The sequence below is a fragment of the Tamandua tetradactyla genome, chromosome 19 (assembly GCF_023851605.1).
Source record: "Tamandua tetradactyla isolate mTamTet1 chromosome 19, mTamTet1.pri, whole genome shotgun sequence".
NCBI classification, from domain to species: Eukaryota; Metazoa; Chordata; class Mammalia; order Pilosa; family Myrmecophagidae; genus Tamandua; species Tamandua tetradactyla.
In genome coordinates, this window is record NC_135345.1 from 70,859,855 (window position 1) to 70,883,472 (window position 23,618).

General features: G+C 35.0%; 1 protein-coding gene across 1 annotated transcript; it reads right to left on the minus strand.

Annotated features, from left to right (window-relative positions):
* Positions 1 to 6,051: 6,051 nt before the first annotated feature.
* Positions 6,052 to 22,434, minus strand: LOC143663309 (sulfotransferase 1 family member D1-like). Its single transcript, XM_077137038.1, has 8 exons — positions 22,174 to 22,434; positions 21,825 to 21,972; positions 14,454 to 14,579; positions 13,862 to 13,959; positions 12,062 to 12,188; positions 8,335 to 8,429; positions 7,426 to 7,606; positions 6,052 to 7,122 (listed from the first exon to the last, which is right to left on the minus strand). Exons 1-8 carry the CDS (start codon positions 22,177 to 22,179, stop codon positions 7,010 to 7,012), a joined length of 894 nt encoding a protein of 297 aa, XP_076993153.1. The 5' UTR covers positions 22,180 to 22,434; the 3' UTR covers positions 6,052 to 7,009.
* Between the last annotated feature and the right edge of the window lie 1,184 nt (positions 22,435 to 23,618).

The window sequence follows — 23,618 nt, forward strand, 5'->3', positions numbered from 1 at the left end:
ATATCATACTATCTGACTCTCTCCTCCACCTCAAAGTGGATTGAAAAATGGCTACAAATTCCTCCAACTCTTGAATGCATGCCATTTAGAATGTGACTTTCCAGAACTTCTCTGCAGAAGTGGCATTCATTTTCCCCCACCATACTGAATCCTATTTGGTCATGTGATTTTCTTTGGGTAATGAGACAGCAGCAAATATGATGAAGGCAGAAGTTTGGAATACACTTGGACATTGGAGCTTGTCTTCTCTTTCTGCACTTGGAATCCTACGACTTGATTAATTCCAAGCTGCTAGACGGTGGGAAATCACAAGAAGGAGAGCAAAGGGCTCCAGCCACAGCCAGTCAACTGCCAGACCTGTGAATGTGGCCATTCTAGATTATTCAATGAACTACTAACTTACCAAATGTGTAAAAAAGTCAGCAGAGATTAACTGCAAGTCCAGACCAGAGAAACTATGCACTGAATTCATAGAATTGTGAGCTACATAAAATGATCATTAAATTAAGAAGTGATTTTTTAAAAATCTGATTTAAAAGCTGTTAACAACTCTTAATAAGGAACCAGACTGCCCCAAGAAGTAAAATTTAAACCAGTGTATCTAATATATACTCTGAACTAAAAAGTTTTAAAATTAGTTACAGATAGTGTAATAAGGAATATTGGAATAAGCTATGGGGTCTTTTTAAAAATATAAGGAAACATCTGGGTGCACAGGTAGTTCAGGGGTCAGAATGCCTGCTTTTCATGCGGGACACCCCGGTCCATGCACCCAAAAACAAACAAACAAAAATATATAGAGAGAAACATCAGAATAAAGAGCAAAAGAGGAATAGACTCGATGATCTCATCTACAACAGTGTGTCTTTTGGCTTTTTATGATATACAAATGAAGTTAGAGTAGGTATTGTGCCCTAGAAAAACCCTCTTTTATAATGTGAGGTCTGTAAATGATTGATGAATATTTTAGAAGCAGAAACATATCTATTTTTAATAACAAAGTTGAAATTTTCTATTATACCTACCTCTAAAAAATTTTGGACAAATTTTGAACATATGATTATTTGCTAAAAATACTTTTGTAGACACAAAAGTATGGCTCCCAGTTGTCTTTTTTAATTATTTTGTTTTATTCTGATAACATACACAAATGATTAAATTTCCTATTTTTAACCACTTTCATATATATGGTACAGTGGAGTCAATTACGATGTTGTGCTACCATCATCATCATTCATTACCAAAACTTTTCCATTGCCTCAAACAGAAATTCCGCAAATTAAGCCTGAAGTCCCCATTCCCCAATCCCACCCCGGTAACCTGAATTTTAATTTCTGATTCTATAATTTTGCATATGCTAAAGAGTTCATGAAAGTCAGATCTTATTTGTCAGTACTTGTACTTTTGTTGTCTGGCTCATTTCATTCAAAATGACATCATCAAGTTTTATCCATGTTGTTGCACATATCAGAACTTCATTCCTCTTTATGGCTGAATAATATTCCATTGTGTGTGTATATATATATATATATATATAATATTTTGTTATCCATTCATTAGTTGATGGGCATTTGGGTTTCTTCCAACTTTTGGCAATTTTGAGGAATGCTGTTATCAACATCAATAGGTACCAATTGTTATTTTAAATATCATGATTTTCAATATTCAGGTTGCTACATAATTTTTACTTTATTCAATTCATACACATTTATTGGGGGCTCAGTAGTCACCAAAGTACAGCAATGTATGTAATCAGGCCAAAATCCCCACCAAATGGCTGAATGAGGCAGACAATAGATGAAATAAACAATTAAAAAACTTTAGAATATCAAAATCACTTAGGTGATTAGTCCTAAGTTTTAAAAAATAAAAAAAGGAAGAGGATATAGAAGATGCTAGTTTGGGAAGGAGTTTGTTTTAAATACAGTGGTCAGGAAACTCTTGTTTTTAAAAGATGGCATTTGTGGAGAGAGTTGAATAAGTGAGTTCACCATAAAGGCATTTTGGGAAAGAGCATTCCAGAAAAGAGGGCATAGCAAGTACAAATGCCCTAACTTAAGAGCTTGCCTAGTGTGTTTGGAGAACAACAAGGTTAATATGGATATAAGAGTGAAAGAGGGACGAGTAGGATGAGATCAATTAAAAGACATAACAGGAATCATATGACACAGGGTTTTCAGGCCGCTGTAAATTCTTTGGCTTTTACTCACCAAAGTGTTTTTCAGAGTAGAGGATTGGATTTGACTTTTATTTTTAAAAATTTGCTCTGCCAACTGTGCTGAAAATAGAGGTGGGGTTTGAAGTGAGGGCAACAGAAGAAGCAGGAAGACTATTTGGGAACTTCTGCAATTATTCAGGCAACACATATTGCTTGGACACAAATGAAAGTGAAGGATATAGTGAGAAGTGGCCATAGAACCAACAGAATTTGCTTATGAATTGGGAGAGAGAGGAGTAAAGGATGACATGAAGGTTTTTAGGTGAGTATAGAAGTGTGTTATAGTTTGGCATTACTCACTTGGGATACAAACTTCAGGGAGGAGAGAATCCGTGACTGGGATCATCTCCAGAAGGCAATACAGGACTTCAGAAGTCCAAGATGGTGGAGTAAGGGGCTCCAGAGTTTCATTCCCCGGCAAAACCTTTGAACAATGGGCAAAATCTGGAAAACCAATTTCTCAGAACTTCAGAAAATAGTTAAAGGATTGTAGCATTCGGGTGAGTGTCATCAAGATAAAGGCAACTTAAAGATAATAGGGGGTAGGCCATGGTGATTCAGTGGCAGAGTTTTCACCTGCCATACCAGAGACCCAGGTTTGGTTCCCAGTGCCTGCCCATGTTAAATAATAATAATAATAGGAAAACCTCCTGCCGTCCTTACCAGCTCTTCCCTCCTCCTCCCTGGTTCTGTGCAGAGCCAGACTGCAATCTCAGTGGAGGTCCCTGGTGCAAGTTCCAGAGGTAATAAGGCAACTCTTATATGAAGTATGGGGTACATGCATGTTCGTGTCAAACTATCTGGTAGCCTGAAGGACTGAACCAGGAAACTCATCACTTGCCTTCCACCTCAAAATCTGCCCTGTATGCAGAAGCATTTTGCAAATAGCTAAATGAATTTAGGAAACAATCCAATCACAGTGGCCTAAGGCAGAGGATTTCCAGCCTTAAGACATATAACAGGGCACCCAGAATCAGAAAGACTACATCATAGGGAGAAGAGGGAGTATTTAGACCAGTGTAAACAGGAATTCTTAAGGTCACGAGTACATACCCAGTACAGGACACATGCTCAGAAAAGACCAGAGAAGACCCTGTGCATTCACCATGGTGTCTTCTTCAGGCTCATTTGTAGGAAGACTAAGCTCTGAAGATGTGCACCAATCAACACAAAGCCAATCTGCAAAGACTGTGAAAGATGTTTTTTGTGTTCTCTGTTTTTGTTAGTTCAAGGTATTCAAGGACATTCTATCATCTCACTATCTGGATACAAACTTAAGGAACAGATACCTCAGGAACTAAAGTCCAGAGTTGACATATTAAAGTATTAAAATGTACAGTGTGGGGATGTGACACCCTCATGGGGCCATGAGCAGAACCATGAAATCTACTTCATGGTGCATAAATATGTACAAAGCTGAGCTACTTTAGCTCTCAGATATTCAGAACTTAGAGGTAGTGGGTGTTTTTTTGTTTTTTGTTTTTTTTCCAGTCTCATATTTTAAATTTTAAGTAGAGCTATAGAAGATGTAATAGAATTATAGTCCTGTATGATTAACATTGTTAATGAAAAACACGTAAATGCCCACTGGTCTTGATTACTAAAAGGCCATGTCTTCACCAACCTAACGAGTCAGTTTTAAACCTCAGTTTATGAGTGGAACGAAACAGTTTTTGAGGAGTGAAGAGGAAAGAAAACCTCAAATGATAGCCTATAAGGATGTTAAAACCACTTTAAATTGTTGGCACAAAGTGGTAAGGAAGTTTTGTCTGGCCCAGGCTGTCGAGCCTCTATAGAACTGCATCTCAAGCCAGAGTCCTAGAGTACCGGCTGGGTGAAACTCTAGCCATCTGTTAGCTCAAACCCCTCACAGACAAGGAAAGTGAAGCACACTGCTGGTTTGTGGCAGGCTTTACCCAATGCCCTCTCCTTTGAATCTTGTTTGTTGGAAACAGAATTTTTTATACTTGGAAATTTAAGTGTAACATGGGAATTTTTACTAGATTACCCAAAGATAATCTAGTAAAAAAAAAAAATCTAGTGTTTGGGTGCTTCCGTTTTAAATACAGATCCAGACAGTCTCTAAATACATGAGACTGAATTAGCAGATTATACCAGCAGTCACTGTGCTGGCATGTATGACTCAATTATATTGGGACTTTTAATCCTATGTAGATCCATTCCAAGTGTTTCTAATTCATTGGATTTGAGGGGGCAAGTGGAGGGTGGAAAAGAGATGTCATAAAGAAACCTCTATGAAAAAGCAGTAAGTTTCCCCAAACCAGAATCTGAATAGGAGTGATGCAATACGAAATGAACACATTCTCTGATGAGGTGTTTCAGTTCATGCTTTTGTATCACTGCTTGTCCCTGACTTCCAGATGTATTTGTATTTTATTCACAACAATAAGAAAGTCACAAGATTGCTTTCTGCAGTGTGCAGTTTCCAAATGAATCTGTCGTTGCAGGTCACTAGTAAATGTTCCATATTGAGGGAATGGGTGATAAGTCATCCCATAATTAATATGGAGTAGCCATTTCAGGAGTTTGAATGACTTTGTCCTGAGAAATTCTATCTTCTTTGGTTCAATGGGTATCAATACATTAAAAATGATTTTCCTTTCCCAGGTCCTGCCACAAATATGGCCCATCCCTGTCCAGCTAGTGGAGGAAAGCATTCTGGACCTCAAATGGAAATGGATGATCCATGGTGGGGGCTTTGGTTAGTGTTCTCCTATATAGAATCAACACTGTTTCATCCACATGGTGACCCCAGGGTCTTGGAAGATGGGCAGGATGTGGGGACCCACTGTCTAGCAACATGCTCATACCACTGTACCCAAGCATAGGTCATAGCTATACCCCAGTGCCCTGTGTTGAATTCTTAGCCCATCATAAGGCTTCAGTGTATTTAATGGCATGTAGGAACTTTTATATATTGAATTATAATTGACTCATAATTTTTTGGTAATGATGACAGCTAAGGGAGGGTGAGGTCATGATTGGGAGACTTAAATTTTTATTGGACGCAGCAATTGTTTCATTGCTCTTAACTTACTCAAGCTGGGTCAGGTTTCAGAAACCTAAACTAAAAATATATATTTAAGCCTCTATTTTATTTTTTTCTTTTTTCCCCCAAATCTTGATTTGTGTAGATAGAACTACAGATTTTGGCATATTGGTTCAAGATGCTTTTTCATATAGGAAGTGCCTGCATGTGGCCCTAGGCTTAGTGAGTCAAGCTCTCCATTTTTATCCATTCTTCTTGACAGCCTGATTATTAATCTCTACACGGTTTTGGTTTTGGTCTCTGCACAAATTCTTTCATGGTACTCTTTCCCTCCATCCTTCCAGCTTTACCCACCAGAGTGAGGAATCATTTCTTCTTACAAATTTAGAATTTGGCCTCACAGACTACTTCCTGTGAGTACCCTTGCACCAATCAAACTGAACTTCTTGTTCTTCTTGGTTCTGTGCCTTCTTTAGATCTGTTTCCCCAGCCTGCAGGGCCATCCTCCCCCATCCCTTCCAAACTCCATTCCTGAAACCCCACAGGTGCCATTTTCAGGAGCTTTTTCTCTATTCATTTCAATCCATATGGAGGATCCTGTGTATGTATTGAACCTTCTCTTCCTTGAACTCTGGTTGATGTGAACCCAGAGGTAAGACTAATGACATCCCTTTGGGTGTCAACAAGAATATACGTTCAGCTGTTTAAAGCCTGGCAGGGGAAGAGACAGAACATTAACCAGCGGAGTCCACAGGCGAGGCACAGACAGAGAAAACAGTCTATAGAGACAGCTGTAAACTACCTATACTGATATTTGTGATCTTGAAGTCTAATTGAATCTTTAAAATTACTGTTTATTTTCTCTCTACAATGTCTACCATACTGTGGGTTACGGTAGGGGAGGTGTGAAGATTTAAGTCCAAAGCGCCCAACAGGCTATGGCAAGCCACAGTAAAGATGTGATTTTGGGAAAATCATGCATTTATTTCATGAATCTCCGTATAAAGACATAAAATTATCTTGAATGAAATGATTCTGTATCATAAATAACTGGTTTTTTTCCTTAAAACATCCATGAGTTCTGCATTTAGTGATCTCTTGAGACACATTTGTATCTTTTAGATTTTCAGGCCCAGCAGATGTCTGTCATGCTCTTCATATCAGCACCATGCGCGTCTGTGTTGTATTGTAGGATTTTTTGCATTTTAAATTTTTATCAGTTCTGTGCTTCATTGTTGTATTTTTCATTGGCATATTCTCTACTAATGAGATCATCTCAAATATTAAAAAGTTTAAAAATAATTATCATTTAGCAGAGACTGTTTTATTTTAATCTTGTTATACAGAGTCATTCCAATCTAACAGTCAGAAAATGAAAGGAAGGATTTTGACCATGAGGTGTGGGCCAACTATTCTATTTCAAAGCATTTTCAGTCATTCTCAAAATTTAATGTGCATGTGAATCATTGGAGATACAATTAAAATACAGATTCTATCTAATTCAGCATTCTGGATTGTAGCCTAAGATTCTGTATTGTTAACAAAATCCAAGGTGACATCAATACTGCTGGTTCATGGACTATATTTTGAATAGTAAGGATCTAAGGAGAATATTCTAAATCATGTATTTAAATATTTTGAACACTGAATGAGTGTAATAGATTTGGAGTAAATATTTTTCAGGCATCATAAAATTCCCTTAAATGTAGGCAAAAAAAAAAAAAGTTTTATAATAGGCAAAAGCATAGGCTGGCTATTAAGAAGACATAAAACATAGTTTTTCAAATCTCTGTTCGGAATTTCAGTGTAGATCCTGCCATGTTTTCTTGATAGTACACATCAAATCTCTCATTTTGAGCCACAGTAAAGTGATTCTTCCAATCTCCTGTGGTTCCTGTTAAAAAAATTTTTTAAATATTTAAATTATTTTCTTATTTCTTAGTTATTTCTTCCTTCCCTAATTCACTCTGAAAGCCAGACCACAAGTACTCTTTCAGTTATGCCTGAGATGACATGCACACTTTAAAGAAAATTAATGAACATGACTGGATGTAGTAATAATATCGTATGTACAGGTAACTACAAATTATTATTGAAATCATTTTCTAATTTATTCTTCTACTAATCATTTGTATATTAAACAATTCTTAGTTCCACTGTTTTCTGTATAACATGAATGCCACATTTTAGGACTCACCCTTTCTCATAAATGGAGAAATTGTATGGTCCATTGCAGAGGGATCTAATGTTGTATAATTAGACTGTGGATTATTTTTCATCACCTTGAATGAAGTGTTGTGGAGAATTTTATCTATAACTTCTTCTGAAAGATCCTTTTCTAAGAACTTTATCAATTTTAACAATTCCCGCTTTGGATTCTGTTGAAAAAAAGACAATTGCCTGATTAATCAGGGAGTCAGTAAACCAAGAATTGCACTGTGCCATTTAGTAAATCACTTTATAAGAATGATTATTAGAGAGCTCAGCAAAAATAATATGGAATGATTATTGGCTAGCTCAGCAAATATAATATGGAATAATCAATAGCCATTTGTCACCCCTACTATTTCATTTCTTATCATCCACTGAAGAAATTTCCAAGTATAAATTTCATAAACTCCAGACACAATCAAGACATGAAAGATACGGAAAGCTTTGCCCTGGCTGATGACTCTTAGAAGGAAGACAAATTTAATCTTGGAGTCAATGCTTTGGGAAGAAGTCTATTAATTAAAAAATCTTGTGAACATATGCTGATGGAGGATAATGCCATCAATTTCGATTTCCATTGATAGATTTTGTCCATTGGCCAGTGGCTGAAGAACTTTGAATTCATTAAGTATCTGACTAAACTTTCAATGTGCAACGCAAGTTTGCTTCTTAAAACTTTTTTCTCTCTTATTATATATCTAATTATGTTAAAACTATTTGTAGGCTCTATAAGTTGAAGAGCTACCATTTCTCCATGTAATGTCCAATTAGCTGCTAACTCCAAAACCCACCGTCACAGAAAGTAGTGGAAATTGAATTTAGTTTCTAACATTACTTTTGGAAAATCCTCTGCAGGCCCTGACTTGTTCCCCCTCACTTTATGGACTGCCCTCACCTCCTGGATATCTTCATAGAACAGGTATAACATACGATGATCATTCTTCTTTTCCCACCAGCCTTTCACATGGTCATGCCAGGAACCAAAGCACACTAAAATGGAAAGCGAAATACTTATATAGGGTGGGCCACGCTGGCTCAGCAGGTAGGTTTCTCACCTGCTATGCTGGAAACCCAGGTTTGTTTCCCGGTGCCTGCCCAAGCGGAAAAAAAAAAACCTTATATATATAATGCTTTCTATCTTGACTGACTTCTGTATCTGTGTTATTTAGAGTTTTGATAAGAATATTTAAATAATAGTTTATAAAGCATTTAATTTAAAAAGAATAATCCTTCATATACTCATTTTTATATGGTCACTTTCCCTAGCACTGTGATTTACCTTATACTTGATGAATGAATTAATAAATGAATATATAGGATAATTATAGAATATTTTTGTACTACATAGAATATAAAATGAGGAAAAAAATAAAACAGAAATTCTGAGAGTCATAGGAATAAAACATGCAAAAGCTTTTATGAGAAAAATAAACTTAACATGGACCTTGAAAGATGTATAAAACCTATCTGGGCCAAGAAAAGTGCAAAGTTCAACTACATAATGATACTGTGAACCAGTGATTGTATATTTTAAACGGTTTGTATGGTGTTTGAATATACATTAATAAAATTGCATTTTAAAAAAGTACAAAGGTAATTTAAGCAAAGACCCAAGTATAAACTAGTGTGAGGGGAAAAAAAGTAAAGACATTTTTGTAGAACAGTGAGTACAATTTGATGGAACATAAAATAATAAATAGGAGATAAAGTTTAACAAGTAAATTAAGGCTTATTGCACTTGGCTTTTTTGCAAGATTAAGGAGACTTTATTAATTTTATAGATGTATATCTGTGGGAAATTAATATAATAGACTGAGGTTGGAATAATGAAGAAAAGACACATTCTGAGCATAGAATGTTATAGGTTAGGAAAGAAAGAGAAGGCTTGGGACAAGCAGGGAAAGAATATATGTAGATAAGCATGCAGAAAGGAAGAAACATGGGCAGTCATTGCCATATAAAAGAAGAAAAAGTTACCAAAAGAAGGGAGGAGAAGACTTAGTTTTATCTCACAGATAGCTCAGAAAATATTATCAAGCTCATTGTTCAAACATATCTCAATACTTCCTATTGGTGGCATTATTTACAACTGCCAACAGGTGGAAATAGCCTCATTTTCCATCAACAGATGAAAAGAGAAGCAAAATGTGACCTATGCATACACTGGAATATTATGCAGCCATGTAAAGGAATGAGGTTCTGATGCATGCAACAACATGGGTGAATCTTGAAGACATCATGTTGAATTAAATAAGCCAGATACAAAAGAACAAATGTTATATATTCCACTGATGGGACTTAATTAGAATAGAGAAATTCATAGCCAGAAACTCGAATACAAGTTACCAAGAGTCACGACGTGGGTAGGGAATGTGGAACTAATGCTTAATTGGTAGAGAGTTTCTGTGTAGGGTGATGGAAAAGTTTTGGAGATGGGTAGGGTTCATGACAACACAACATTGTGAATGTAATTAACCCCACTGAATCATATATTTGAATGTAGTTAAAGGGATAATTTTAGTTTGTGTTTTTGTTAATAGAATAGAAATTTTTAAAAAAATCACATAGGATTGTACAAAATGGAGAACCCTAATTGGAACTATGGACTATAATTAATAGTATAATTAAAATAATATTGTCTCATCAATTATAACAAAGGTATCACGCTAATGCACAGTGCTAATAATAGGGAAAACTGGGTGGGGGCTGTGGAAACTCTAATTTCTGCATAAATGTTTTCATGAACCCATTACAAATAATAAAAACTTTCTTAAAATTGGGGGAAAAAGTAGCCGTGTAGAGACTCAGCCATAAATGATGTGTTTTCAAGTATTATTACCAGGTATTATGAATTATTACATGTGTTTTAAAAAGTAAATGCATTTCCAAATGCAATGATTATTTAAAAATATTGAACATATTTCTTCTTAAAGACAGATTAGTATTGTGGATTTTTTGCTGTTGCAATGTTTGGCATATACCATAAAATTTGTTTAAGTAGACTGTGAAATATCCGTTTAGTAGATAGAAATGTCAAAGAATGTAAAGCATTGTGCTGCAACTGGTACTTTCATGTAAAGTAGTTTTAATGCACTATAAATGATTAGAGATATAAGATAAGATTTCAATTATTGTTCTTCATTTTAAGAAAATATTTTTAAATACATCTTCTGTGTTCTAATATATGCCTGACAGGTATGCAAGAGAAAAATAATAGCTCTCTTCTCAGAAGTAGTGATTTGTAGAATCGAGGTGATTTTAGAAGCAGTAGAAAACTAAGTTGAAAATCTTACATTTGCTTCAATTCTTATTTACACATAAAATATTTCTTGCCTATCTTTGTAAAATTATGTTTGACTGATTTCATTTTCAAAGTATTTGATTTAAAATAACTGTTTGTATGGGGGCGGGCCGCGGTGGCTCAGCGGGCAAAGTGCTTGCCTGCTATGCCGGAGGACCTCGGTTCGATTCCCGGCCCCAGCCCATGTAACAAAAACGGAGAAACAGAATACAATAAAACAAGAAAATGTTTAAAAATGTTTCCCTTTCTTCCTTCCTTCCTTACTTCTATCCTTCCTTCCTTCTCTCTGTCTTTAAAAAAAAAAAAAAAAAAAAAAAAAATAACTGTTTGTATGATGTATGTGTCCCAGATAGAAATATATGTCCTTAAAACTATTTATTTCCATTCTTGTGCTATACTGTAGCTAAATATTATGTTCAAATCTTAAGAATATTTAAACATGTAACTATCTCAGTCATAACATCAATGAAAGAGACCTAAATAAATTTGTAAAAGAAAAATTGCATTCATGTAATAAAATCACTGGATAACTAAATTAAAATTTTCCATATTTCAGCAACAGCAAAAGTAGCTGGTTACGATAGATAAAAAAAACAAAGCAAAACAAAACTAAAGAGACCCAAAAGAAGTTATTTGCATCTTCATTGAACAAAAGGCATTTTTAGGACAATCAGGGACATCTGAATACTTGACACTAAATATTAATAAAGTATTTTTTTATTTTATTGACCAAAAAGAACATTGTTATATAAAAAATATCATTTTAAGGGTTTATGAAATAGCGGTTAAGGGGAAATATGACATGATATCTGAGACTTGCTTTAAAATAGTCCAAAAATATATTGAAGATGGGTGTCCAGATTGGAATAGATAAAAAAATTTGCTTGGAAAAAATGTTGATGCTGAATAGAGGTAATAGGTAATGGAGACATGTTGTAGTTTCTATTTTTTAATATGATTTAAAATTTTCATAATAAATAGTTTTTTAATAAATATCTTCTTAGATTGGTATTTAACTATTTCTGTAGCATATTTTAATCCATCTTTTAAATTTATTTCCAATTCATGAAAATATCCTAGCTCCATCAAATCTGGTATATTCTTAATTTCTTTACATGTCTTGTATTTTCCTGATTCTAAGCTCATGTTTAAGATTTTCGCACCCCCTAAAATGCCCTCTGTTTCTTGTTTATTCTTGTATTAGGGCCTTTGGAATGAATAGCATTGATAGTGATATACTTTTTAATTCATAAGTCATTATAGAATCTCAATAACTATTTTTCACAGCACTCTGAAATCAACTTGACATATTTGAGCTTACCCTTCCCAGTTATATATTTGTCTAGAAATTCTTCCCAGGTTCCAGGATGAGGGCAAGTCTGTGCCATTTGGTAGAAATAATAGTATGAAACTGCCACATCCTTTGCATTCCGAGCCACATAGATTATCTGCAAGTATAGAAAAACACATGAAGGTATATTTTTATATTTTCAGTCCTAATAAAAGAAAATGCAACTCATGAGAAACTGTTTTTCAAGGTGAAGAATGAGAGTGCTTGAAAATTCAATGAATACACATGCAATTTTTGATTGCTGGGACTCAACGAAGAGGAAGAAAATGCTATCAGTGTTGTTTTGATATATTTTTTGTTGGTTTTGTTTAAGGAAAGGTGAGGAGTATAGGGAACAATCAGAACTTTAAAAAATTGGGACAAAGAATTAAAACAACATAAGATTTGAAATATGGACATGAAAATAATTATGGTATTTGCGGATGTGGTATAAAAGGGGAAAAAATCTGTTTTATTTTTAAAATATTTTATTATTATTATTTTTTGCATGGGCAGGCACCGGGAATTGAACCCAGGTCTCCAGCATGGCAGGTGAGAATTCTGCAGCTAAGCCACTATCACACTGCTCCTTATGTTTTAAAAAGAAAATAATATTTAACTAGATGGTGGTAAAGATTTTAGCTAAATTATAGAACACCTACAGTTTAAAATAAGCTTGGTAGAGTCTTATTTAGCAATAAAATCTTTTATACGAGCTCCAATTGGTAGTCAATATATAATGAATTGGTCCTCTAGAAAATATGTCTCTGCAGAAAGAAAGAAATCAGTCCTGCAAGTCTTTTTACCAACTTTAAATGGAATTCTGTTTAGCTACAGAGCTCTAGCTTCTCAGCGCAGGATAAATAACTGATCCCAGAAGTCGGTCTGCTCAAGGTTCATTGGAAGACGAAGGAAAGAGACTGTCTCAGCTCAGCTTAGGTTTTGACATCAGGTTGAAAAAAAAAATAACACTTTCAACACACTTAAAGTTGCATAAATGGGCAATGGTAATACACGTAGGATCGCAGAATAGCAAGTAGTCAAATATATGGATATCCTCTGTGAGAAATACACTTTGCAATAAAACCTTTACCTGGCTTCAATATTCCTTTCAGAAGAGATATATTCAGATATGTAAACAAATAAATAAAATGCAGTACTATAGGTTTCGAGAACAAAGTATATACCAGGTAAGATGTGTTCTACTTGGTGTATTGGGAATCACTCAGGAGATGAAGCCTGATGCAAGTATCAGAATCCAACACTCTCACTAACCAAATGTAGAATGAGGGGAAATGGCACCAAAGCAGTAAAGCAATGTGAACAAGGGAGCAGTGACAAACACCAGACCAAGGCACAAAGGGTCCTTCACATACTGTGACTCATTATAATGAAAGCCTGGAGGTTCAGTGGGAAAAGATGCCAAAAAGCTAAGTGGCTGGTGTTTATATTTCAGGCAATGGGGATTTGCAGGAGTTGCAAGGTTTTAAACAAGAAGTTTAATGGCTGGACCTGCATGTGAAATGACGCTGGCACCAGTTGGTGGTGGAGAATACAGAAGTTTGAGAAGGAGGCAAAACGACATGGCCCTTACTGATAGGCAGTAAAGTGACAGTGAGTAAAGGGAGAAGGGAAATGAGATCACTGGCAGTCTTTTGCAAAAGACTCATTGGAGCAACAGTGACAGAAGCCCATGGGCATAGCGTGAAGAGTAAATACAGATGGCTAGCTTTTTACTCTGAGAAGCATATGCCCATGCACAAATAATCATAAGTATGTCAACATGGTTACCTTACAGTTTTTCTCCCAAAAGGACACTGGAAACAGATGAACAGGAAGATGAGTCTTGACTAGTCTTGGAGAGGGCATTTTATTCAAAGACGCTACACCTGAAAGGATTTTCAATATCCATTAAAGGGTCATGGAATGCAGCATTTTTAAATAGCTTCTACCCACATAATGGTAACCAAATAATTCTCAAAGTGTGATATCCCTACACCGCTTGCATCAATATTATCTGCAGATTTTAGAAATGCAAATTTTTAGATTCCACTCCAATTGTACTGAATTAGATGCTCTGAAAATAAGTTCTAAACTCTGTGTTGTAACAAGCCCTCTAGGTGATTTTGATAAATAAAAAATTTGAGAGCCACTTATCTAACTCATTCCAAAATTCATATACATAGGTAAATTAAATCGAGGGATTTACTCAAGTAACATGTATCATAGAGATCTAATATCTATCCAACCAAAGCATTACAATAATGTCTTTTTTTACCATAAGCCAAAATTAGAGTTGCTTCTGAAAGTCTTACATCATACATTAAGTCAAATTATGTGATATCACACAATTGTGTGAAGGACAACCATAAGTAAAACTTACCATCTGAAAATCCAGGCATAATCAACTCCATAAATACAACTCGGTTATAAATAGAATCCCGTTTACATTTTTCTTCATCTCCATTGTTGATAATTTGATCCATCATTTCACTAACCCAGGTTGTTCCTGAAAAAAAATAAATAAGAAATCAGGGGGTGCAAGGGTAATTCAATGTTAGAATTCTCGCCTGCCATTGTGGAAGACACAGATTCGATTCCCAGACCATGTACTCCCCCCAAAAAAAACAAACAAGCAACAAAAACAAACAAAAAATTCAACAAATCGTGCTGCAATAACGGAATACTCACATGGAAAAACAACGAAATGTGACCCCACCATATAGCATTAAAAAATAATAACAATAATAAAAAATATAAAATCAGATTCAGTCCTTAACTGGTATTTACTAGGAAAACTCACTGACCTAATTAAGGCATGTCTAAGGGTGGAATTAAGCATGTCTAACTGCCCCAGGTAAGGGTGGAATTAAGTAACTAGTCAGGTGAATGGGGATAATTCCCTAAAGGGCACAACTTTAAGTAGTTTCTACTGGCTGCAAGGGAAGTTACCTTAGACAAGCTTCAATTGCAATTTAAATCCTGGCAGAGAGGAAGCAAGGCTGACAGGAAAAAAAAAAAAAAAAAAGGAAATAGAATAGAGATAGAGGATTTTTAACTTGGCCAAGCACACAGAACTGGAACCTTGGGGACTGGGGGTTGACTCGGAAAAGATATTTATTCTTTTGTTTTCTTTTCTTTTAAACTATTCCAAGTACCTCATTAGAGGAAGCCCCAGGCATTCTCAATTGCTAGCATTAAGATAGGTCTGAGAGACAAATTAATGAATCAAGTGGGGGAGATAATTCCCTTAGGGCATGTTTTCCCCAAGAAAAGTGGGGTGGGACTCAGATCAAGTAGTCGCCCTCCTTCAGGGAATTCAGACCCCAGGATCTGAGAAACAGAAGTAACCTAAGCCCATCTTCTACCTCAGCCTCTACTTCAAACATACCCCTGGTGGGGAGAGGTTGCTAAGAATGAAAGGCACCACATAATTTTACACTGGTGGGAAGTTGTGGGCTGACAAGTGTCACTTCCTGAGCAGGATAGGAAAAGCACAGAATCTAAAGGTTTCATCAGAAAGTTTAACAACATGCTGGGTCTCACCTCAGTGAAACTTGATACTGATTATACCCTTCTTCTGAGATGTGGGTGTGTCTGGTCTGAGAAAATCTGACTATAGTCAATCATATCTTAGAAGACCCTCCATAAGAAAAAGATTCCAGTTAGACAGAGCAAGAACAAGAAAAAAAATACAGAAACTGAGAAATTCTGATTAGTCAAGAAGGAGCTATGCTAGAGGTCTAGAATAAGTTTAACTGAATGCCAAAGAACATATAGTGAACAAAGCCAACCAATAAGAAAATTGTTGGTAAAGGAGTGAGAATGACCTCAAGAATAAACTAATTAAGGAAATCAAAAACTAGATACTAACAAAAAATAATGAGTCATACTAGGAAAATTGAAGATATGGCCCAGCCAAAGGAACAAATCAACATTTCAAATGAGATACAGGAGTTGAAACAACTAATTAAGGATTTTCCAACAGACCTGCTAAATCACATCAAAAATCAAATCAACAAGTTGAGGGAGCATATGGCAAAAGAAATGCAGGATATAAAAAAGACATTGGGCAAACATAATGAAGAACTCAAAGTCTGAAAAAAAGATAGCAGAACTTATGGGAATTAAAGGCACAATACAAGAAATGAAAAAAAAAACAATGGAAACCTACAACAGAAGATTAGAAAAGGCAGAAGAAAGGATTAGTGAACTAGAGGACAAGACATCCGAATTCCTACAGACAAAAGACCAAACAGGGAAAATAATGGAAAAATATGAGCATGGGTTCAGGGAATTGAATGACAACATGAAGTACATGAATATACATGTTATGGGTGTCTGTCCCAAAAGAAGAAGAGAAGGGGAAAGGGACAGAAAGATTAATGGGGGCAATAATCACTGAAAATTTTCCATCTCTTATGAAAGACATGGAATTACAGATCCAAGAAGTGCAGCATACCCCAAATAGACCTACTCCAATACATTTACTAATCTGATTGACAAATGTCAAAGATAAAGAGAGAATTCTGGAAGCAGCAAGAGAAAAGCAATCCATCACATACAAAAGGGAAGCTCAATTAGGCTATATGCAGATCTCAGCAGAAACTGTGGAGGCAAGAATGCAGTGTTATGATATATTTTAGATTCTGACAGAGAAAAAGTGCTTACCAAGAATTCTATATCCTACAAATTTGTCCTTCAAAAATGCTGGGGAGTTTAAAATATTACCAGACAGTCACTGAGAGATTTTGTGACTAAGAGACTGGCTCTACAAGAAATACTAAAAAGAGCACTATAGGTAGATAGGAAAAGACAGCAGAGAGAGGCCTGGAGAACAGTGTAGAAATGAAGACTTATCAGCAAAATGGAAAAAGAGAAAAAAAATAAAATATGACATATAAAATCCAAAAGACAAAATGGTAGAAGTACTGTCTTTATAGTAATAACATTAATGTTAATGGATTAAATTCCCCAATCAAAAGACATAGACTGGCAGAATGGATTGAAAAAGCAAGACCCATTTATGCTGTCTACAAGAGACTCACTTTAGTCCCAAGGACAAAAAGAGATTGAAAGCCAATATATAGTACATCTCCACACTCCAGAAGGTTCCCTTGTGCCTCCTTCCAATAAGTCTCACCTTCCTCAGAGATTGTCACTGTTCTCATTTCTATCAAGATAGAAGTAGTTTTACCTGTTCTTGAACTTCATAGAAATGGATTCATAGGTATATATTCTTTTGTGATTAATTTTTTTTTCATGAGCAGGCACCGGAAATCGAACCTGGGCCTCCAGCATGGCAGGTGAGAATTCTGCCACGGACCCACCGTTGCCCCACCCTGTGACTGATTTTTTAATAATGTGTTTGAAATTCATCCAAATTGTTGCATGTATCAGTGGTCCATCCCTTTTATTGCTGAGAAATATTCCATTGAATATACTACAATTTGTTTATCCATGAATATATTGATGTACAATAAGGTTTTTTCTGATAGACTCCATATATAAATATCTGTAAGTCTGAGGGTTGGCTCTTGCTTTATTGTAGATTTAGTTAGAGCCAATTCACTACTGATTTCAGATATATTTTTTATGGTGTCATAATTTATTAGAAATAAAAATATATGTCCAAATGTATTCAATGTTTAATTTTAATCTTCCATTATGAGGAAGGAAAAGACAGTTATATAACTCATATTAGTAGGAAATATATGCTACTTTTACTTTGATAAAAACTTACCATCTCTTTATATTTAAAGTATTCATCATAAAAACTTAAATATTATGTTTAATATCATTACAAAATATATATCTTCCAAATCAATCTGCTTTAAAAGCAAATGAAATATAGTTATATACCAGAGGTGGAAAAGATGAAGTTATAAAGAAACATGAAAAAGAGAGACTACAAATCAACTTAATAGAATTAGGTAATAAATGCAAATACTTTAAACCTCCATATTTAGTGTTGATGATATAACAGGCATAGAAGTGGCAATTTTACTTGTGCTATCTCTGATGCTGATAATACCCCAAAATGTTGGTGCTGTTATCTCTATAAATAACCACTTATGGGAGTGTCTGATGATATTACAAAAATACATCACTGCCACTTCATCCCTTAAGTTTGTATCCTAAATGCCACACTTGTACTATGTGCTTCTCTTGATTTCACACCTCATCATTCGCTTCAACCATAGGTGGCTGGCCATTTGGTCATTTGGGCACTTGGCCATAAAAAGACTAATTACACTTTGTTGGAAATTTTGAACTGACTTAAAGGTATTCTGATATATTGAAACAGAATGCAAAGTGTAAGCTTGGGTGTCATGGAGTCACACTTTCCATTGACAGTGTAGACTGAAAAGCAGAAAATGTTTATGTACAGAGATAAAAGCAAAAAGACAATGCACAAGGATAAGTTGACTAAATGTATGATGAATTTCTAATTCCTGGTTTTAGTCCCTTCCTATGGCTTATCTGTAACACCTGTTATTAAGTTCACAGAGGTATAATTCATGTAACCATACACGTAACATGCAGAGCACCTACTCTGTGCTGATCCGTTTATGACTGTGGTGACAAAACAGGCAATAAGAAAATGCCTTTGCCTTCATGGAGCTGGCCACGCAATAATATAGGCATTATATACAATATCATCACATGGTTGTATATTCATCACCATGATCATTTTTAGAGCATTTGCATCACTCCAGAAAAAGAAATAAAAAGAGAAAAGAAGAACTCACATATCCCATACCCCTGACTCCTCCTTCTCATTGACCACTAGCATTTCAATCTACCCAATTTACTTTAACCTTTGTTTCCCCTATTATTTATTCATTTTTATCCATTTTTTTTTACTCACCTGTCCATACCCTGAATAAAAGGAGCATCAGATACAAGGTTTTCACAACCACACAGTCACATTGTAGAAGTTCTATCATTATACAATCATCTTCGAGAATCAAGGCTGCTGGAACACAGCTCCACAGTTTCAGGTACTTCCTTTCAGACACTCCAAAATACAATAAACCAAAAAGGGATGTCTATATAATGCATAAGAATAACCTCCAGGAGAACCTCTCAACTCTGTTTGAAATCTTTCAGCCACTGAAACTTTATCTTTTCTCATTTCCCTCTTCCCCCTTTTGGTCAAGAAGGCTTTCTTAATCCCATGAGGCCTGGTCCCAGCTCACCCTGGGAGTTCCGTCCCATGTTGCCAGGGAAATTTGCACCCCTGGAAGTCACATCCCATGTAAAGGAAGATTAGTGAGTTTACCTGCCAAGTTGGCTTAGAGAGAAAGGCCACATCTGAGCAATAAAAGAGGTTCCCTGGGGGTACTCTTAGGCATAATTATAAGTAGGATTAGCCTATCCTTTCCAGGAATAAGTTTCATAGGGATGAACCCCAAGATCAAGAGCTCAATCTAATTAGGTTATCCCCACTACATGCAAGAATATCAGAAATTCTTCAAATGGAGAAGTTGAATATTTTCTTCTTTCCCCCCAGTCACCCAAGGAGACTTTGCAAATACTTCTTTATTTACTGCCCAAATTACTCTGGGATATTTTGGGGTACCACGCTAATCTGGACAAATCAAGAAAATATCACCCCGTATTCAAGATTCCATGTACTTATGGTATTCAACTAAACTAACCATACATGTTAAATTAGGTAATGCACCATTCAAAATACAAATTCTGCACCAAATGAACATCTCTCCCTTTGACCTTCTCTCCTGTCTCCCGGGTTTCAAAGGCTTTCCACGGTCATGTCTTTTTTGCATCTCTAAATGTTTGGGGCTGAGCTGGCTCTGAGCTCTGAGCTCCATTGTGCTGGACTGTGTTGAGTTCCTTGGAGCTGTGGTGAGCTGTTTCTCTCTTCTGACTTCTTTTAAGCCTCACTCCTTGCGGAAGGCACTCCCCTTCCCTGACGGCAGATGTAATCAACCATAGACGAATTCACATATTGATGACTTAAGTCCATAGCAACAGAACAACTGGGTGCCATCACCTGGCCAGGTTGACACCTGAACCTAATGACTACAAGTGATTAAATTTCCTAGAGTACAGAATACTAATTTTTTTTTTCCAGAAACTGTAGAAAGCATCTTTTGACTGCCAGTTTGTACTGCTGGGACAAGTATGCATTGAAGGCCATTTTAAGAGTTTTTATTCATCCTAGATTCTTTTACTTGTAGAGACACTAGCTTTATCATATTAAATATAATGAAATATAAACATACTCATTTTAATATAATTTGAAAAATTAAAATAATTTAAATAATTTCTTTCTTGAAATATATTGCTCTGTGCAGTCTCTTTATACTATTGATGGTAATTTTTAAATTACCATTGGCATAATTTCTGTTCAATTGTTACGTGTGCTGAAGAATTCTTGTAAAATGAGAAACTGGTATTGTTTTTAAATCTTATGACATATTTATAAATAATAAGTTTAGAATTAACAGTTAAGGATGCCATTAGCTTCAATAAACATGATTATATTACTTTTGCAGACATTTAATTAACATTTGTAATTATTTATTGCATAACTTTATTTTGGAACTTCAGAGCCAATAGTGATAGTTTTAAGGTCCTCCAAAATTTTAGGGAAGCTTGGAGAACATAGTATCATCCCACTAAAAAGACAGAGTCTATAGCTAATAAAATAAAGATAATAAATCATCATATGCAAAGTGTATAGATACAAATTCAAACACTTTTAAAATAATCTTACATCTATTTAAAATATTAAATGATTAAAATCAGTGTTGTCAGAACCATAGGGAAATAGGAAGAATTACCATTCCTACTGATACTTGTAGTCAATTCATTTAGAATCTTACTGAAAATGCACAGGGCAACATGTAACAAACTTTAAGCTGTACATTTTGAATCAGTAATTCTACTTCAGATATATGCTTTATTAGGTCTGTTAAAACATTAAAATGAATATATAAAAATGAATAAAAAGTGAATCAGTAAGCAATAAAAATGCAAAAGATAATTGGAAACAACATAGAGGTTTAAAGGTATTATATTTGAAAGTACCTGTTGAATTTCTAAACTAAATAAAATCTGCTCTTGTGCAAAGGAAGATGCAAAATTATGTACGGAAAATGTGTACATTGCAATGGGCAGTACATGTTACTGATATTTTGTTACTATATGTTATACCAAAATTATCCTGATACTTAGAAATCTAAGTACTTGAACATCACTATAAGCCCATCAATGACAAGGATGATGGATAATAAGGACTCCTTAAATTAATTAAAGTCAAGTGAGAATAACTCCAATAGAAATGAGTCATTTAGATAATAACCGTGAGAAATGTTTTTGCATATGGCCGTTAACTATTCATCCATGCTCAGTATAAAGTCATACTTTATCTGGCAGATAGATATATAGTAGCCATCCTTTAGTAATTGTTAAAGGATATTTTCCAGCTAATTTTATGAATGAAAACAAAAATCAACAATATAACACACTATAATGTAATGCTCTGCTAACCATTATGCCATTCTTCTGAACCCCATACTCTCAGGGAGCTCAAATAAAAAGCTAAAGTAGATTTTTGAAAATCTTCAAAGTCAGTCCTCTTAAAGCTCTATGAAGAAGGTATTATTTTCATATTTATTGATTAGTTTTCTACCAGTTTACATGGATGAATGAGCAAACCCCAAATACTAAATCCTCCAAGCCCTACAATTTTGAGAGCCACCAACTTTCTAAAATAACTCACCAGATTTGGGGTAAGTAGCAATCACAATGTCACTGGGCCTTGCCTGGAAATTTTGTATTTTGTCCCATGCATCATCCATGCCCTTGAAGAAAAGGATTCCTTGGATTTCCACAGCCTCCTGCCGTTGTAAGTGTTCAATGTTACAGTTCTGTGGGGGAAAAAGGAGAAAAGGGTTTAGAGTCCCCCCATTCCATAACATATATTTCTATGGTACTTCTAATATTTAGTTTTAGATGTCTCAATCACATTTAAAACTTTTTATAAAGGAGAAAGAAAAACCAAAGAAAAAAAAATAATAACCTAAATTCATTTTACATAAGATCTTAAAACCATGAAATATGTTCTTTACCTCCATTGTAATTGTTCCAGAAGCGTTCCAGATGACTGTCTTAAAGCAAACAAAAGCTTATTTTCTGGGGCCCTCTGCTTCTGTAAAATATATATATATATATATATATATATATATATATAATGTATCTTTATACACAGAAGTCTGCTGCTTCTGAGTCAATTAAAGATAGTGTGGAAAATCCTGTCTGTTTCACTACACCTACTCATTCACTCCTTAAGCCATTCTTGTGTACCCTTACATTGCCTTTACTTTGCTCTTATTTAATAGTGGAGTAATATGTGCCTAAAATTATCTGTTGGACTTTATCCTGGGAATGGCTAGACTATTCCTGTTTTTTTACAAGCCTCTACTTTGCTCCTTAGATTTTAATCCTTCCTATACTTCCTCTAGAGAAAAAAACAAATATCTGTTGGAAGATGTCAGTCATAAATGCTCTATTCCACTTTGAAGTTTAAAAACTGAAAGTTCAAGACTCATGTTTTTTTCGAATACTTGTAATTTGGAAAATTTTTATAAACAGGAATTAGCCAGTGTAACTGATTTATCAACGCTGGTTTCACTAGCTTTTCTTAGGAGACATTTACTCTTTTGTGAAAACCTCTGGTTTGAGTAAGGTCCAGGTCAAACTTAAAGGCATCAAATAATGGAACCAGTGTTTTTAAAAACACTTTGCTCTCAGTTACCACTATAGCTTTAGCTGTAGCATCACAGAGTAAGAAAAGGTACCCAGTTAGGTGATATGAAACTCTGTCCCTTAGACAATTAAAAAACTGTTGGTAACACCTCAGTCAGTTTCTCATGTTTCTTTACAGCATACATTATTCCAGTTGAAGATACACAAAAATAAACTGGAATGCTTGTTAAATATGCTGATACTTGGAAACCACCTCAAAAATGTTACACAGACTCAGGTGTCTGCACATTTAACCACTTATCCCAAGTAATTCTGTCATAAAGGGACCTATAAACAGAGATCTGAAAAACAAAATTTTGTTTGGATGATATGCGTATATTTACAACTAACAGAATGCATCTAAATTGCAAAAGAAAAATTTCTAAGTAATAGTAGACTATATATGGTGATGGTTGAGAAGTTTTTGTTGCAGACTCTGTATGGGTTTGAATGCAGATTTAACTCCTCACAAAATACATGGTCCTGGGTAAGTTATTTAATTTTTCTATGTTTCAGCTTTCTTATCTCTTTAGTATGGAAAAATAATAAATCCTAATTCATAAAATTGTTGGAATGATGAAATATGTTCTTTGATTTACATAAAATATTTAGTACAATGTGTGACAAGTAAAAAGTGCCTCCAAAAAATCAGAGGTATCTTCTTGTACACTATCTCCCATTACTTCGCATATGCCTAAGAATCAATCATAATTATTTTTTTAGTTGTGTAACTCAAAATTTTTAATCAAAGATATCGATGCATGGGAAA

What these genes read in the sequence shown, in the direction of transcription:
- LOC143663309 (XM_077137038.1), bottom strand. An exon ending in TGCTACTTACCCCAAATCTG is followed by an intron (nt 14,580 to 21,824) that starts GTGAGTTATTTT and finishes ATTTTTTTTCAG; the next exon opens with GAACAACCTGGGTTAGTGAA. An exon ending in TTCTCCATTTATGAGAAAGG is followed by an intron (nt 7,123 to 7,425) that starts GTGAGTCCTAAA and finishes TTTTTTTAACAG; the next exon opens with GAACCACAGGAGATTGGAAG.